Here is a 14,872-nt window from a genome sequence, read left to right as displayed (position 1 = left end):
TTCCAGTAATTAGGAGCTAAAGCTGTTAATCCTTTGCTTAGATCATTGAAAATCCAGCTGTCAAATACAAGTTGGAGTTGGAAAAAGTCACCAATAGCTATGATACTCACGCCACCAAATGAACAGTTGCTTCCCTTGATTTTTTTCAGCCTTCTCTCTAGTAAAGAGAACATTTTGTTTCCAACCATTGAAATTTCATCAATCAAAATCAGAGACAAATTTCTGTATTTCATTCTGAGTGTATTGAGAACATCGCATGACAATGACTGGTCAAGTCCTTTATTTGGCTGTATCTGGAAAGCATTGTGAATGGTCAAACCATTTATATTGTAAGCTGCCTTTCCAGTAGGAGCACAAAGAAGAATTCTAATATCGTCAGGGTCCTCACCTTCAATAGAACATAAGTGTCTGTGTAAAGCTTGAAATATTGTTCTGACAACTACAGACTTTCCACATCCTGCTCCACCTGTCAAAAATGTATAAAATGGTTCATGTTTTGTTTTAACCTATGTGACAACATGTTGGAAAAATTCCCACTGTTTCTTATTCAAGGATCTTATCAAATCAAAATAATCCCTCTCACTTATTCTGTTTACATGATTTGTCAATTCTACTGTTCTTGCTTCTATTCCAACTTCACGGGACATATCATACAGTCTATGTTCTGTTGGTCTATCTGGATTGAAGTGTACATACTGTTCAGATTCTGTTGGGCCTATTTCAGCATCTTCCATTTCTACTTGCTGTGTGGCAGGTGCTATTTGATCATTCTCATTACAATCATTTTCTGCCTCTTCTATAGCTTTCTCTAGATCTATCACTTTTCCTTCATATTGCTTAGCTTTTTTTTCTAATAGTCTTGCAACAGTCAAGTACATGTTTTCGAATGTTTCATGTCCGCATTGCAAATCTGAAAGTTCATTTCTCCATGGATAAAATAACATTAAGCGTTATCTGTAGAAGTTTTCAGAGTCAGTCTTGTAATTGTATTTAACATATCTTATAACCTTGGGTGTTTTTCTTTGATATATTCGAATACCATTCTTCAGGGTTATGTCGATTTTGTTATTGATTTCTTCTATAATATCTGCATTTGCCTCTTCATTTTCACTTTCAGATTCATTTTCTTGCTGTTCTGTTTCATGATCATCTGAGGACTCTGAAGTTTTAGGATACTGCAATTCAAGCTGAGATACATAGTCTGCTAGACACCAGTTCTCCAGTTGTTTTGGTCTACGCGAGTATCTTTTAATATCATTGTCTGATTCTATTTCAGTAGAGTCTGGGCCTAGTTTTTCTAGGGCCGATGATTGCTTGAGGAGAAAAGTTCTTTTGTGTTGTGGAGATGTGTTAATGAATACAATTTGTCTTGTGGCTTTTGTTAAAGGCATCTGTAGTGTTAAGTATGTTGCTTCTTGTGCGCTTGTTTCAACAGAATTTGAAAAGTAATTCCCAATGTGTCTTACTTGATGCTTCAAGTCTAAATTTCCCTGTCGTGCTCTTTTTGCTGCTTGGTCTAGTAATGCACTCATACCTTTTTGTGACTTACTTATATATGAAACAATGTACACTGCACATGCAAATGCATCTAAAAAAAACTGTAAATCGTGATTTGCTTGCCAGGCTATCAACACAGTTTTCATGTAACCATTTACACGGACTTCAGATGGTTTTCGTTTGAGAAAAACTTTTGGACCACTCAAGTTGCTTCTTATGGCCTTAATGTAATTTTCATCATCCATTTGTAACACATCATCTAAAAACATGTCATATGTCATCTGGTCTATATCTTCAGAATTGTGAAGTACATTAATTTCGTTTTGTATTTCTTTATATATAGTTTTGTACTTTTCTATGTCATCATTTTCTTTCAAAGGCTCTAAGATTACTGTTGCTTTCATAGGTGGAAGGGGAAAACCAAAACGACAAATTGGGTGACCTTTTTTTCTGCATGTTTTTGAATGTTTATGAACCTGCAAATTGACTAAACTAGTATCATTTTCAAAAAGTGAACAGGAGACATATTTATCAATAAATGCTACAACATCTTCATTTGAATTGCTTTCATAAACTGGTGCATTTTCAATCCAGATCAAGATATGAATATGTGGTGAACCTCTCTGTTGAAATTCAACTCTATAAAAAAAATCTGTCAATTTTCCAATAGGATCATGATCACTTTTCAACACCAAGTTAATAAACTGTTGGACACGATAATCAAAATATCTAGAGCATGTCACAGGGTCTTTCTGAACAAGTTTAGATTTCTGATGCCAATCCATTTCTTCCAATTCATTGTCAGTATATTCTTTGCCATCATTTAATTTGCCAAGAATTCGTAACAAATCTTTCCAATTAGTGTCTGCAGATGAAAGAGAGCCAAACCATGTTGGAAGACCCAACTGTCTGATCATTGCAAACAAATCTTTCTTCCTCTTTTCAAGGTATACTGGAGAATTTCTTAAACTTCTAAAGATATAATAACCTTCATCTAATCTTACAAGATCGTTTACAGTGTTAGGATTCAGTACATCTTTTGCTGTCCATTTTTTTCCTTCTGATTGACACCTTCTTATAGCAAGATTGACCTTATCACTTATGTTTTTTAACTGAATTTTTTTTAACTTGAAAAATATATTTGGTACAGACTGTGCTACTCTCCTATCCATGGACCTTAGTTCCCATTTGACAATATCAGTATAGTGAACAGAGACAGACCTGTCTTTGTTATCTGGCCTTCTTTGACCACAGAATATAGTTGGAAAAGATAAGTACTCTGCATCAGGATCACTGTAGAGACTAATTGGTCGTTGACCTTCACCAGGAGCAAAAGTTAAACCTGTATCACATAGTGGATTGTCGTCTGGAATGTGATCTAACAGTGTATCTGTGTTTCCAACATGCGTTTCAGTTTCATCTACTTCACTGAAATGATCGGAGTCATCATCTGAATCATTTTGATTTTGGTTATCCTCTTGTTCTGTACTATTTTTTTCATTTTCATGTGTTTCTTCTTCATTTATTTTTGCGATTTCTGTAATCCAATCCTCATTTATTTCTATTCCAGAAGACTTGTACAATTCACTTGTTCTCATCAAATAATGTAATGCACAAATGACAGCAAATGGTCTCACATTTTCACTAAAATCACACTTTTTGAATTCCAGCTTCTTCTTAAGTTTAACGGATATTGTACCTGATTTCTCTAATGTATGTGGAAGTGAATTTATTGTAGGTTGAACTTCAACAGGCACATTTACAACATTGCCTTTAACTGATAACTGTCCACCTCTTGGTAACTGTCGAATCTGCATAAAAGGAATTCTTAATGATAACAGTCTCTCTTCTAAAGGATACAAATTTAGTTCTTTTGGTCTTTGGGGAAATCCCATTTTATTGGCTATTGAAAATCGAGGAATTCTTTGTTTTTTAATTGCATTGAGACAAGTATGACATATCCATTCTATGTCTAGTACAGATTTAAAATTACTAAAGCAATGAGACATGTTAGCAGGCGTGGTCATTTTGACAGTTTTAGAATTAACTACAGAATCACAAAACCAAGTTTGTTCACATGAAGTACATATATATGTAGGACCATGATTAATTTTTGTTTTAAAATTTCTTATGCAAGCATCAAGGGTTATACCTTGAACTCTTTTCTTTTTTAGGTTTTTTTCATGATCTGTGAAATCAACGTTTTTTTCTTTTAGTACTTTTCACTGTCTTATCATAACATCTGTCTATATCTAGTTTGTTCTGTCTAGAACTCTGTTTCTTCAAACGCTCATTTTCTAAATTTTCTGGATGTGACCTATATTCTTGTTTTCTGTGGTAGTCCCGTTCGGACTCATGTTTTCTATAGTCTTCATCTTGTCTGGCAATTTTTTTCTTTTCTATTTCATTTCTTTTGAAAACATCATTCTTTCTAGCTTCTCCTTTAGCAGCAAGTTCTCTTTTATTGAAATCTTCATTCTTTCTAGCCTCTCTTGTAGCAACAAGTTCTCTTTGTCTGTCTATCTGTCTTAAATCCGAATTATCTCTCTGAGACTTCTTACTTTCTGCTTCAGCCCTTCTATAATGTTCATCCTTTCTAACTTCTCTTTTAGCAGCAAGTTCACTTTGTCTCTCTATCTGTCTTACATCTGAATTTTCTCTTTGAGACTTCTTTCTATCTGCTTGTCTTTCTATAATTTGTATTCTTTCTTACTTCTCTTTTAGCAGCAAGTTCTCTTTGTCTCTCTATCTGTCTTACATCTGAATTTTCTCTTTGAGACTTCTTTCTATCTGCTTCAGTCTTTCTATAATTTGTATTCTTTCTAACTTCTCTTTTAGCAACAAGTTCTCTTTGTCTCTCTATCTGTCTTAAATCAGAATTATCTCTCTGAGACTTTTTTCTATCTGCTTCAGTCTTTCTATAATGTGTATCCTTTCTTGAATATCTTTTCGCATTTAATTCTTTTTCCTTGAATTTTTTATTTTTTCTTTTATTTTGCTTGGCATTTAATTCTTTCTCCCTGAATTTTTTATTTTTTCTTCTATTTTGCATGTAATTTTTCATATATACAAATTTGGGTACCTTCATATACTGGTAAGAATTTTTTGTTTGTTTTGTGTTCCTTAGTTTCTGATCATCGAAATAATTCTTAATCTGCTTGGTCACATCTTTGTCAGTATCTTTACTACTGATACTTACAGGTAAAATTTCATATTGAGAGTCTAAATCAATTTGTAAACTTGTGTAAAAAGCATACAAGTAACTGAGGAGGTCATGCAAGTCAGCAAATCCAATCAAAATACTTTTGCCAGAGGAAGCTAATGGATTATTCAGTGTACATTCTGAATGAGAATGAGTGTCAAAAAAATAGTATATATTATTATAATAATAAACTGCCGAACATATGGCTCCAATCATTATAAGAAATTTGTTTGACTGTTTAATACAATTTTGAATTGCTTCTTGTAATGAGAGAAATCCAGTCAACTCTTGGTACTGTAAAGCTATACCGAACAGAATATTTTGTTTGTTAATTATAAAAATCCCTTCTTGACAGGAACTTCATCAAAATTCAAAAGCATATTTTTAAATAATCCCTGTATTATTAGTTCTTGAACATGCTTCCTGTAAATTTCATCTCCTTTATCTAAAATGTAATCCAGGTTCAATGTGTTTGAATCAAAATTTAAAGACGAAAGAGATAAGAAAACTAAACAATTACAAGTACATTGGTTTCCCCTGCTTTGAGCAGCAAATTTTGTGGCATACTGGTCAAAAGTTCCAAATTTAATAAAGTTTGCATTAAAAGAATTGAAATATTTCGATAGCACTCCTTCTGAATTATTTCTAGGTTGTTCATTTCGGTTTTGCAACAGATCAGTTTGGATATTACTATGAGAATCTGATTTGGCATAACTATTGTTTGATTCATTTAACAGAAAATCTGTTTGTATATGACAAGTTTCTTTTGCACAGTTATTGTTACTGTTTTGATTCAATTCTTTTGCACAGTTATTGTTACTGTTTTGATTCAATTCTTTTGCACAGTTATTGTTACTGTTTTGATTCAATTCTTTTGCACAGTTATTGTCATTGTTTTGATTCAATTCTTTTGCACAGTTATTGTCATTGTTTTGATTCAATTCTTTTGCACAGTTATTGTCATTGTTTTGATTCAATTCTTTTGCACAGTTATTGTCACTGCTTTGATTCAATTCTTTTGCACAGTTATTGACACTGTTTTGATTCAATTCTTTTCCACAGTTATTGTTACTGTTTTGATTCAACTCAGATAGTTCAGGTTTATCTAATTCAGATGTTTCATGTTCATTCAATTCAGATATTTCAAGCATATTTAGTTCAGATATTTCAAGTTTATTCAATTTAGATCTTTCAAGTAAATTCAAGGTACTGTTGTTTATATTTGTGTGGAGGTCAGTATCCCCCATATTTTTTGAGTAACTGTTGTTGAGGGTGTCAGTATCACCCAGGTCAAGGTCAATTCTAGTACTGTTTATGGGGCCAGTATCCCCAGTCAAGTCCGTCAGTGTCTTTTTCTGTGGATTTTTCACACCAAGTTTAGCCTCTGCTGCCCTCTAATTTTTTCTTCTTGGCATCTTAAAAAATCTGTAAATACATATGCAAATAATGTACAATACCGAGGAAAAAAATGTTACAAATGCATAATGCGATAAAAGAAAGGCTAGATGAACAATTGCATAATGAGAGCTAATATGATTAGTAACTTTAAATACATCATGAATATAATATGTGTTTTCTGCCATACAGTTGTCACTTGTTAAGACATACTTATAGATATACCTATAGATGTATCTAGAATACTGATGCCTCGTTCGCACGTACTTTCAACTCCAATCGAATTCGCTAATCGCATTCACACACTCTTCTTTTTTAATTCGAATTAAAAGATAACGTCCTTAGCACAGTAAAGCAAATTTTACGCACATTGTAATTTGAATGAGAATTGACATTCGGACGCAAAATGTTTCGAATGCCAATTAAACTAATTCGAATTACATGTGAACTCAGCATGATATGCTTCATGTATTGGAACAAAATATTATCATAACAGACTTCCTAAATTAAGTAAACAAGAGTTTCAATTAAATAAGGTGAACACATTAATGTACTAATGTTCATTAAGAGTAAATTTAGTTTTAACCTTATATAACAATACATGTTTACTTCATTCATATGTATGTGTACTAGAAGTTTGAACTTTGACATTTGAAATCAGTCAATACAAATTGGTGTTAAAAACAGTTTTGTGCTTGTAAATATTATAACATTCCAGCAGCACCTGCATACGGGGTATATATCTCTCAATTGATACGATATTCCCGTGCTTGCATTTCCTATCATGATTTTCTTGATAGAGGGTTACTGCTCACAAGGAAGCTATTAAATCAAGAGTTCCAAATGGTGAAGTTGAAATCATCCCTTCGTAAATTTTACGGACGCCATCACGAGTTGGTTGACCGTTATGGAATAACCATTTCACAAATGATATCGGATATGTTCCTCACGTCGTAACTACAATCCCCTTCCCTTTCATGAATTTGACCTACCGAATTAGACTATTTACCGGATTTGTAATCACATAAGCAACACGACGGGTGCCGCATGTGGAGCAGGATCTGCTTACCCTTCCGGAGCACCTGAGATCACCCCTAGTTTTTGGTGGGGTTCGTGTTGTTTATTCTTTAGTTTTCTATGTTGTGTCATGTGTACTATTGTTTTTCTGTTTGTCTTTTTCATTTTTAGCCATGGCGTTGTCAGTTTGTTTTAGATTCATGAGTTTGACTGTCCCTTTGGTATCTTTCGTCCCTCTTTTATAATTTCAATTCAAGTTATGAAGAAAACTTACCATTGAATAATTTCAAAAATACTTATTAATTCAAAGTCACTGGACCATGCTGTAGGGGACAGGGCGACAACATAGTCATCACATTGTAATAACAGTATTGCATCTTCATACAAAATATCATTGATCTATCACATGTAAATGTAGTTCTTATCAAACTGACTTACATAGAAAACTAAACAATTGACTAGATATGTCTGAACTACATGAATGGCCCTGTCTTAAAAAGTTGAAAAATCTGCAATTTCAACAACATATGTGGACTCAAACATGATGGTAGTCTCACATATTAAAAATGAGGTCACAATCTTAAGGCGTGTAGAAAAATAGTCTGTATAACTGTTTTTTTCAACAATTTTCAAAATCTTTAACCCTTAATTTTCATCAAAAATGGCGGAGTGGAACAAAACTTTAACTTGATCTGTTACTCATCACGGTTAAGTAACATACTAAAAATCAGCCCAATATCTAAAGGCGTTTAGAAAAAAAGTAGGTATAACTGTGATTTTCAACAATTTATAAATTCCAAAGCCTGTAATTTCGGCAAAAAATTAGAAGAGCTTAACAAAACTTAAACTTGATTTGTTACACGTGATGGTCAAGTTACATAATAACCAGATGCTCCGCAGGGCGCAGCTTTATACGACCGCAGATGTTGAACCCGAACGGTTGGGGCAAGTATGGAGACAACATTCAAGCTGGATTCAGCTCTAAATTTGGATTGTGATTAAATAGTCGACACAGCATAGGTTTCTGACACAGAATGAATGTGGTCTAATAGACTTAAAATATTTTTTTTGCCTTTGAGCAATTCACTATGCTGTTGAATATTAATCCTCTCAAAAAAATGTTTGAAGAAATTTTCTTTTTATTTATGAGGGCCCTCATGGGGTTTTTGATTATGTGATTACTTGGCCGTTTTTTTAATGATTATTTGATTATTAAGCCAAATATTTCATGATTATTTGATTACCTAGGACTGTATTTTTAGTTTATGATTATTTGATTACTAAAGATAAGCAAATATTTAATGATTATGTGATTATATTGGCAAAAAAATGGTGATTATGTGATTACTAGGACCCCCCCATGAGGGGCCTCATTTATGAAATCTGAAATGAGAAAAATTTAACCCCTCCCCCCCCCCCCCCAATTTTTTTTTCACATCCCCCTTTCCCTTATTCCAAAACTGATCTCAATTCAAATTTCTAATGGAGTTTGCAACAATAACTACTCATTTAAATACATCATAAAATATCAAAATGTAATAAAAGTGCTTGTTATCACTGAATGGTAAAGATTGTTTTAATTTATCAGTTGGTAGTAAAAGTGAATATATTACATTGTATATTTTATAAAACAATGTTTTAAGTTGATTCAACTACTTATTTTAGACAAAGAAAGATAACTCCAATTGAAAATTTCTTGCTATTGCGCAATATGATATTTCTTGCTATTGCGCAATACGGTGTAATTGAAAATACTTGCTATTGCACAATACTGTGCAATTGAAGATTTCTTGCTATTGCGCAATACTGTGCAATTGAAAATTTCTTGCTATTGCACAATACTGTGCAATTGAAGATTTCTTGCTATTGCACAATACTTAATATAATATTTTTTGGATCCTGATTTGGACCAACTTGAAAACTGGGCCCATACGGTAATCACAAATCTAAGTACATGTTTAGATTCAGCATATCAAAGAAGCCCAAGAATTCAATTTTTGTTAAAATCAAACTTAGTTTAATTTTGGACCCTTTGAACCTTAATGTAGACCAATTTATAAACGGGACTAAAAATTAAGAATCTACATACACAGTTAGATTTGGCATATCAAAGAACCCCAGTTATTCAATTTTTGATGAAATCAAAAAGAGTTTAGTTTTGGACCCCGATTTGGACCAACTTGAAAACTGGGCCAATAATCAAAAATCTTAAGTACATTTTTAGATTCAGCATATCAAAGAACCCCAAGGACTCAATTTTTGTTAAAATCAAACTAAGTTTAATTTTGGACCCTTTGGACCTTAATGTAGACCAATTTGAAAACTGGACCAAAAATTAAGAATCTACATACACAAGTAGATTCGTCATATCAAAGAAACCCCAATTATTCAATTTTTGATGAAATCAAACAAAGTTTAATTTTTGACCCTTAGGGCACCTTTTTCCTAAACTGTTCGGACCAAAACTCCCAAAATCAATCCCAACCTTCCTTTTATGGTCATTAACCTTGTGTTTAAATTTCATAGATTTCTATTTACTTATACTAAAGTTATGGTGCGAAAACCAAGAAAAATGCTTATTTGGGCCCCTTTTTGGCCCCTTATTCCTAAACTGTTCGGACCAAAACTCCCAAAATCAATCCCAACCTTTTTTTGTGGTCATTAACCTTGTGTTTAAATTTCATAGATTTCTATTTACTTAAACTGAAGTTATAGTGCGAAAACCAAGAAAATGCTTATTTGGGCCCTTTTTGGCCCCTAATTCCTAAACTGTTGGGACCAAAGTTGGGACCAAAACTCACAAAATCAATCCCAAACCATCCTTTTGTGGATATAAACCTTGTGTTTAAATTTCATATATTTCTATTTACTTACACTAAAGTTATAGTGCGAAAACCAAATGTCTTCGGACGACAACGCAGACGACGACGCCAACGTGATACCAATATCCAACCAAAATTTTTTCAATTTTTGTGGTCGTATAAAAGTCAGTCCAATATCTGAAGGTGATAGAAAAAAGTCTGTATGACTGATTTTCAACAATTTTCAAAGTCTTTAACCCTTAATTTAGGCAAAAATCAGCAGAGCGGAACTTAAACTTGAGCTGTAACTGATTATACCAAAAATCAGCCTAATATCTACAGGCGTTTAGAAAAAAAAGTCTGTATTAAACTATGACTTTCAAAAATTTATTGAAGTCAAAATCCTGTAAGTTTGACAAACATAACCGGGGTGAAACAAAAGCTAAAATTTGATCTGTAACTCATCATGATTAACTCACATACCAAAAATCAGCCCAATATCATAAGGCATTTAGAAAATAAAGTCTGTATAACTAATTTTAAACAATTTATCAAAGTCCAAAGGCCTTAATTTCTGCAACAAAATAGTGAAGTAGAACCAACCGTAATTTGATCTGTAACTCATGATGGTTAACTCATATACCAAATATCAGCCCATATTATGAAGGTGTTACGATAAAAAGTATGTATGAAAGGTATGTTGCAAAATGATGGAATGACGGACAAGGATAAAAATATATGGCCCCGCCAACTTTGTTGCTGGGCCATAAAAATTGCTACTTCATACAAAATCACTGGACCATGACCATGACCAAAGGGGCAGGGTCTCATATCTTAGTCATGAAACTGATATGACCTGATAGAAATCCATTTTGTACATAATTTCATTGATCTATCACTAATAGATCCTATTTTTACATAGTCAGATATTATTAGAAATTATAAAAATAATAGTGAGAACGTCTTACAATTTTTAATTTGTAGAACTACAAATCAACTATATCAGTTCACAAGTTACAACAGAACACAAATGCTTCAAATATTTTATTAATTTAAATGCAATTATAATGATTATTCATCAAACAGTTAAATATATCCTGATCCATTAAAAACTTGTTTTAACTTCATCCTTCTCTTTTACAAGAATGTTTTCTCCACAACAACATTCAACATTGACATTGTTGGGAACATGCAAAAAAATGCTAAATTTACAAGTGTTTGCAAATTAGAAACATTTAATTGTATGCTACCTTATTCTCAACTGCACAACACAGTGAAATAAATAATAACTAAGCTATTTCAATCAGGTTAATATTATTTGCTGTCCTTTATCTGTAATGTATTCTTCCCTTTCATGACTTTCATGATGTCATTTTTATTTTATACTTTAATTTTACATTCTAAATTTTGAATGCTAGCTAATCAGATTCTTCATTTAATTATATTAATCCTATTTATCTATATATGATATTATATCTAAAATACTAAGCAGTTTGTGAGTCCCCATTATATTTTTAAACTTATGCAAACTCTTACATATACTCACCTACAGACTGCAAAAGGAAAGGAATATTCTAACTTTTCATTGAAGAGTTTCTTTTTGCTATATCTTATTACCACAAAGAAACTTTTAAACAACAAAGTACAATTAACTAAAACTCATTACACTGAAAATATATAGTCTTCATTCTTGTAAAGTAAATGGTATGGTTCAAATAGTTCCTAAATATTAATTCAATACCAATACTTTATATTAGATTTATCCAAGGAAATGAGAACAAGGGACACAATTACTGTACATTGAAAAAACATTTTCCTAAACTTCTAAGAAAATATAAAATCATTATCAAGGATTTGTATAGTTAAACTAACTGTACAAATCCTTGATAAAATGAAGAACTTTATTTTTTTAATGACCAAAAACATCTTTTAATAGATAATTGATATTTTGAACAATATTTATTAAGTTTTAGATCTTGTGTTGTTGATTAATTTCGGCAGCAGCAACCCAACAACAATTGTTGTCCAATTCATCCGAAAATTTTAGGGCAGATAAATCTTGACCTGATAAACAATATCACCCCATGTCAGATTTGCTCTAAATGCTTTGGTTTCAGAGTTATAAGCCAAAATCTTCATTTTACCCCTATGTTCTTTTGTTAGCAATGGCGTATATCTTGGTTGGTTGCCTGGGTCATCGGACACATTTTTTAAACTAAATACCCTTATGATGATTGTGAACAATATTGGTTAAATTTGTCATACTAGTTTCAGAGGAGAAGATTTTTGTAAACGATAACAAAAATTTAAGAAAAATTGTTAAAAATTGACTCTAAAGTGCAATAACTCCTTAAGGGGTCAACTGACAATTTCGGTCATGTTGACTTATTTGTAGATCTTACTTTGCTAAACATTATTGCTGTTTTCAGTTTATCTCTACCTATAATAATATTCAAGATAATAACCAAAAAACGGCAAAATTTCCTTAAAATTGCCAATTCAGGGGCAGCAACCCAACAACCAGTTGTTTGATTCGTTTGAAAATTTCAGGGCAGATAGATCTTCACTTAATAAACAATATTACCCCCATGTCAGATTTGCTCTAAATGCCTTGGTTTCAGAGTTATAGGCCAAAATCTTCAATTTACCCCTATGTTCTATTTTTAGCCGTGGCGGCCATCTTGGTTCGATGGCCAGGTCACCAGACACATTTTTTAAACTAGATACCCCAATGATGATTGTGACCAAGTTTGGATTAAATTGGCAAAAAAGTTTCAGAGGAGAAGATTTTTGTAAAAGATTACTAAGATTTACGAAAAAATGGTTAAAAATGGACTAAAAAGGGCAATAACTCCTAAAGGGGTCAACTGACCATTTCGGTCACGTTGACTTTTTTGTAAATCTTACTTTGCTGAACATTATTGCTGTTTACAGTTTATCTCTATCTATAATAATATTCAAGATAATAACCAAAAACAGCACAATTTCCTTAAAATTACCAATTCAGGGGCAGCAACCCAACAACGGGTTGTCCGATTCATCTGAAAATTTCAGGGCAGATAGATCTTGAACCGATAAACAATTTTACCCCTGTCAGATTTGCTCTAATTCAATCTAATTAAAAACCGATCTCTCATGCTCCTGTTTCTGATATGTCGCGTGGGAGATCTAACGACACCGGCTTTGAGGTCACATGTGAGTGAACTAAAAGTTATGAATTTATAAAGATATGCAAATAAGTTGACGACCTATTAATAAGCCAATCAAAAAAGTTTATGAATTATTTTGACTGACGATTTCGTCGTAAATAAAATGAGTTACATCCCCTTGCCTTACGTTAAACTTCCAAGATCGTGGAAGACTCAATTTCATTGGTCGAAAAAGACACACCTACGAGGTCACTCACATGTGACCTCAAAGCGGGTTTCGTTAGATCTCCCACGCGACATATCAGAAACAGGAGCGATGAGAGATCGGTTTTTAATTAGATTGGCTCTAATTGCTTTGGTTTTTGAGTTATAAGCCAAAAACTGCATTTTACCCCTATGTTCTATTTTTAGCCATGGCGGCCATCTTGGTTGGTTGGCCGGGTCACCGGACACATTTTTTAAACTAGATACCCCAATGATGATAGTGGCCAAGTTTGGTTTAATTTGGCCCAGTAGTTTCAGAGGAGAAGATTTTTGTAAAAGTTAACGACGACGACGACGGACAACGGACGACGACGGACGACGGACGACGCCGGACGACGGACGACGGACGACGCCGGACGACGGACGCAAAGTGATGGGAAAAGCTCACTTGGCCCTTCGGCCAGGTGAGCTAAAAATAGGGAAGAGTTTGGGTCGATTTTAGAACGCAGCAATCATGACTGGAATCATTGTTCCCATCGGGATATTTCAAAAAGTCACAAAAAATAAAAATAACCGTGACTTAAATTTCCATCCAAAAAAAAAAAATCCAAAACCAACCAAAATTTACAATATTCGAAAAATCATCCCACACATACCCTTCCAAAAAACCGTCAATGACTAAAATATGAAAGCAAAATTTCAGAATTTCTTATTGCTAAATTTGCAGACCATTTCTGAAAGGGAGAGGTAGACACAGAATTAATAAGAAATAACATGCTGCATTAAAAGCTAATATATTGGTTAATAATAGCATCATGCAGTTTGCAGTCGGAAGTTGGGCGCAAATACATTTTTTTATGATTAATCAATCTGACAGAGATCGAAGATAGGAATAAAAGGTGGAATCGATGCGATTAACTCAAGAAAATGGACTGAGAACACTTCTTTTACACTTACTCATATATGACCGAAATATGTGGAAATTTTTCGATGTTTGATCTAGACCTTAATCTCCAACAAGCCCGTGATAGGAAATGAAAAAAATGCCAACAATTATGAAGAAAGGTCTACACAGAATTTATTCGAACGCAGGTGGAAAATAACGGCCGTTGCTGTCTTATTCATTTTTTGGTTTCTCGATATATCGCCTTATTGTTCGCTGGCTTATTGTTCGCTAGCTATTGTTCGCTAGCTTCTGCCTGGTTGGAAAATATCATAAAATTGAGAATAGAAATGGGGAATGTGCCAATGAGACAACAACCCGACCATAGAAAAAAAAAACAACAGCAGAAGGTCACCAACAGGTCTTCAATGTAGCGAAAAATTCCTCCATGTCCCAGCGAGCTGAAACGTGTCTATACGCATAATGTGTCCACTTAGCCCATGTTCCCCTACACACTGCTCAATTCCAACATTTCAAGCTGTTTATCATATGCGTTGTTTGTTTATTGTACTGAGCAGGTCTTGTATTGTTCTGTTGCGCTTCTGTTCTAGGATTTGGGGAGGGTTGGGCGCCCACTTACATGTTTGATTATTTGATTAAATCAACAGTTCTATGAATAATTTGTACCTACAAAATTTATACATATTTAATATCTATATTAATG

At 33.2% G+C, this 14,872-nt stretch overlaps 2 protein-coding genes across 2 annotated transcripts; both read right to left on the bottom strand.

Annotated features, from left to right (window-relative positions):
- Positions 1 to 950: 950 nt before the first annotated feature.
- Positions 951 to 3,524, bottom strand: LOC139515361 (uncharacterized). The gene has a single exon (XM_071304928.1). The coding sequence runs from the start codon at positions 3,522 to 3,524 to the stop codon at positions 951 to 953; it is 2,574 nt and encodes an 857-aa protein (XP_071161029.1).
- Positions 3,525 to 3,693: 169 nt separating this feature from the next.
- LOC139515360 (myb-like protein D) lies at positions 3,694 to 5,946 on the bottom strand. Its single transcript, XM_071304927.1, has 3 exons — positions 5,391 to 5,946; positions 4,211 to 4,839; positions 3,694 to 4,134 (listed from the first exon to the last, which is right to left on the bottom strand). Exons 1-3 carry the CDS (start codon positions 5,944 to 5,946, stop codon positions 3,694 to 3,696), a joined length of 1,626 nt encoding a protein of 541 aa, XP_071161028.1.
- Positions 5,947 to 14,872: the final 8,926 nt, after the last annotated feature.

This window comes from Mytilus edulis, chromosome 3 (assembly GCF_963676685.1).
Source record: "Mytilus edulis chromosome 3, xbMytEdul2.2, whole genome shotgun sequence".
NCBI classification, from domain to species: Eukaryota; Metazoa; Mollusca; class Bivalvia; order Mytilida; family Mytilidae; genus Mytilus; species Mytilus edulis.
The sequence above is the reverse complement of the archived record's forward strand: the minus strand, read 5'-3'. Positions and strand labels throughout refer to the sequence as shown.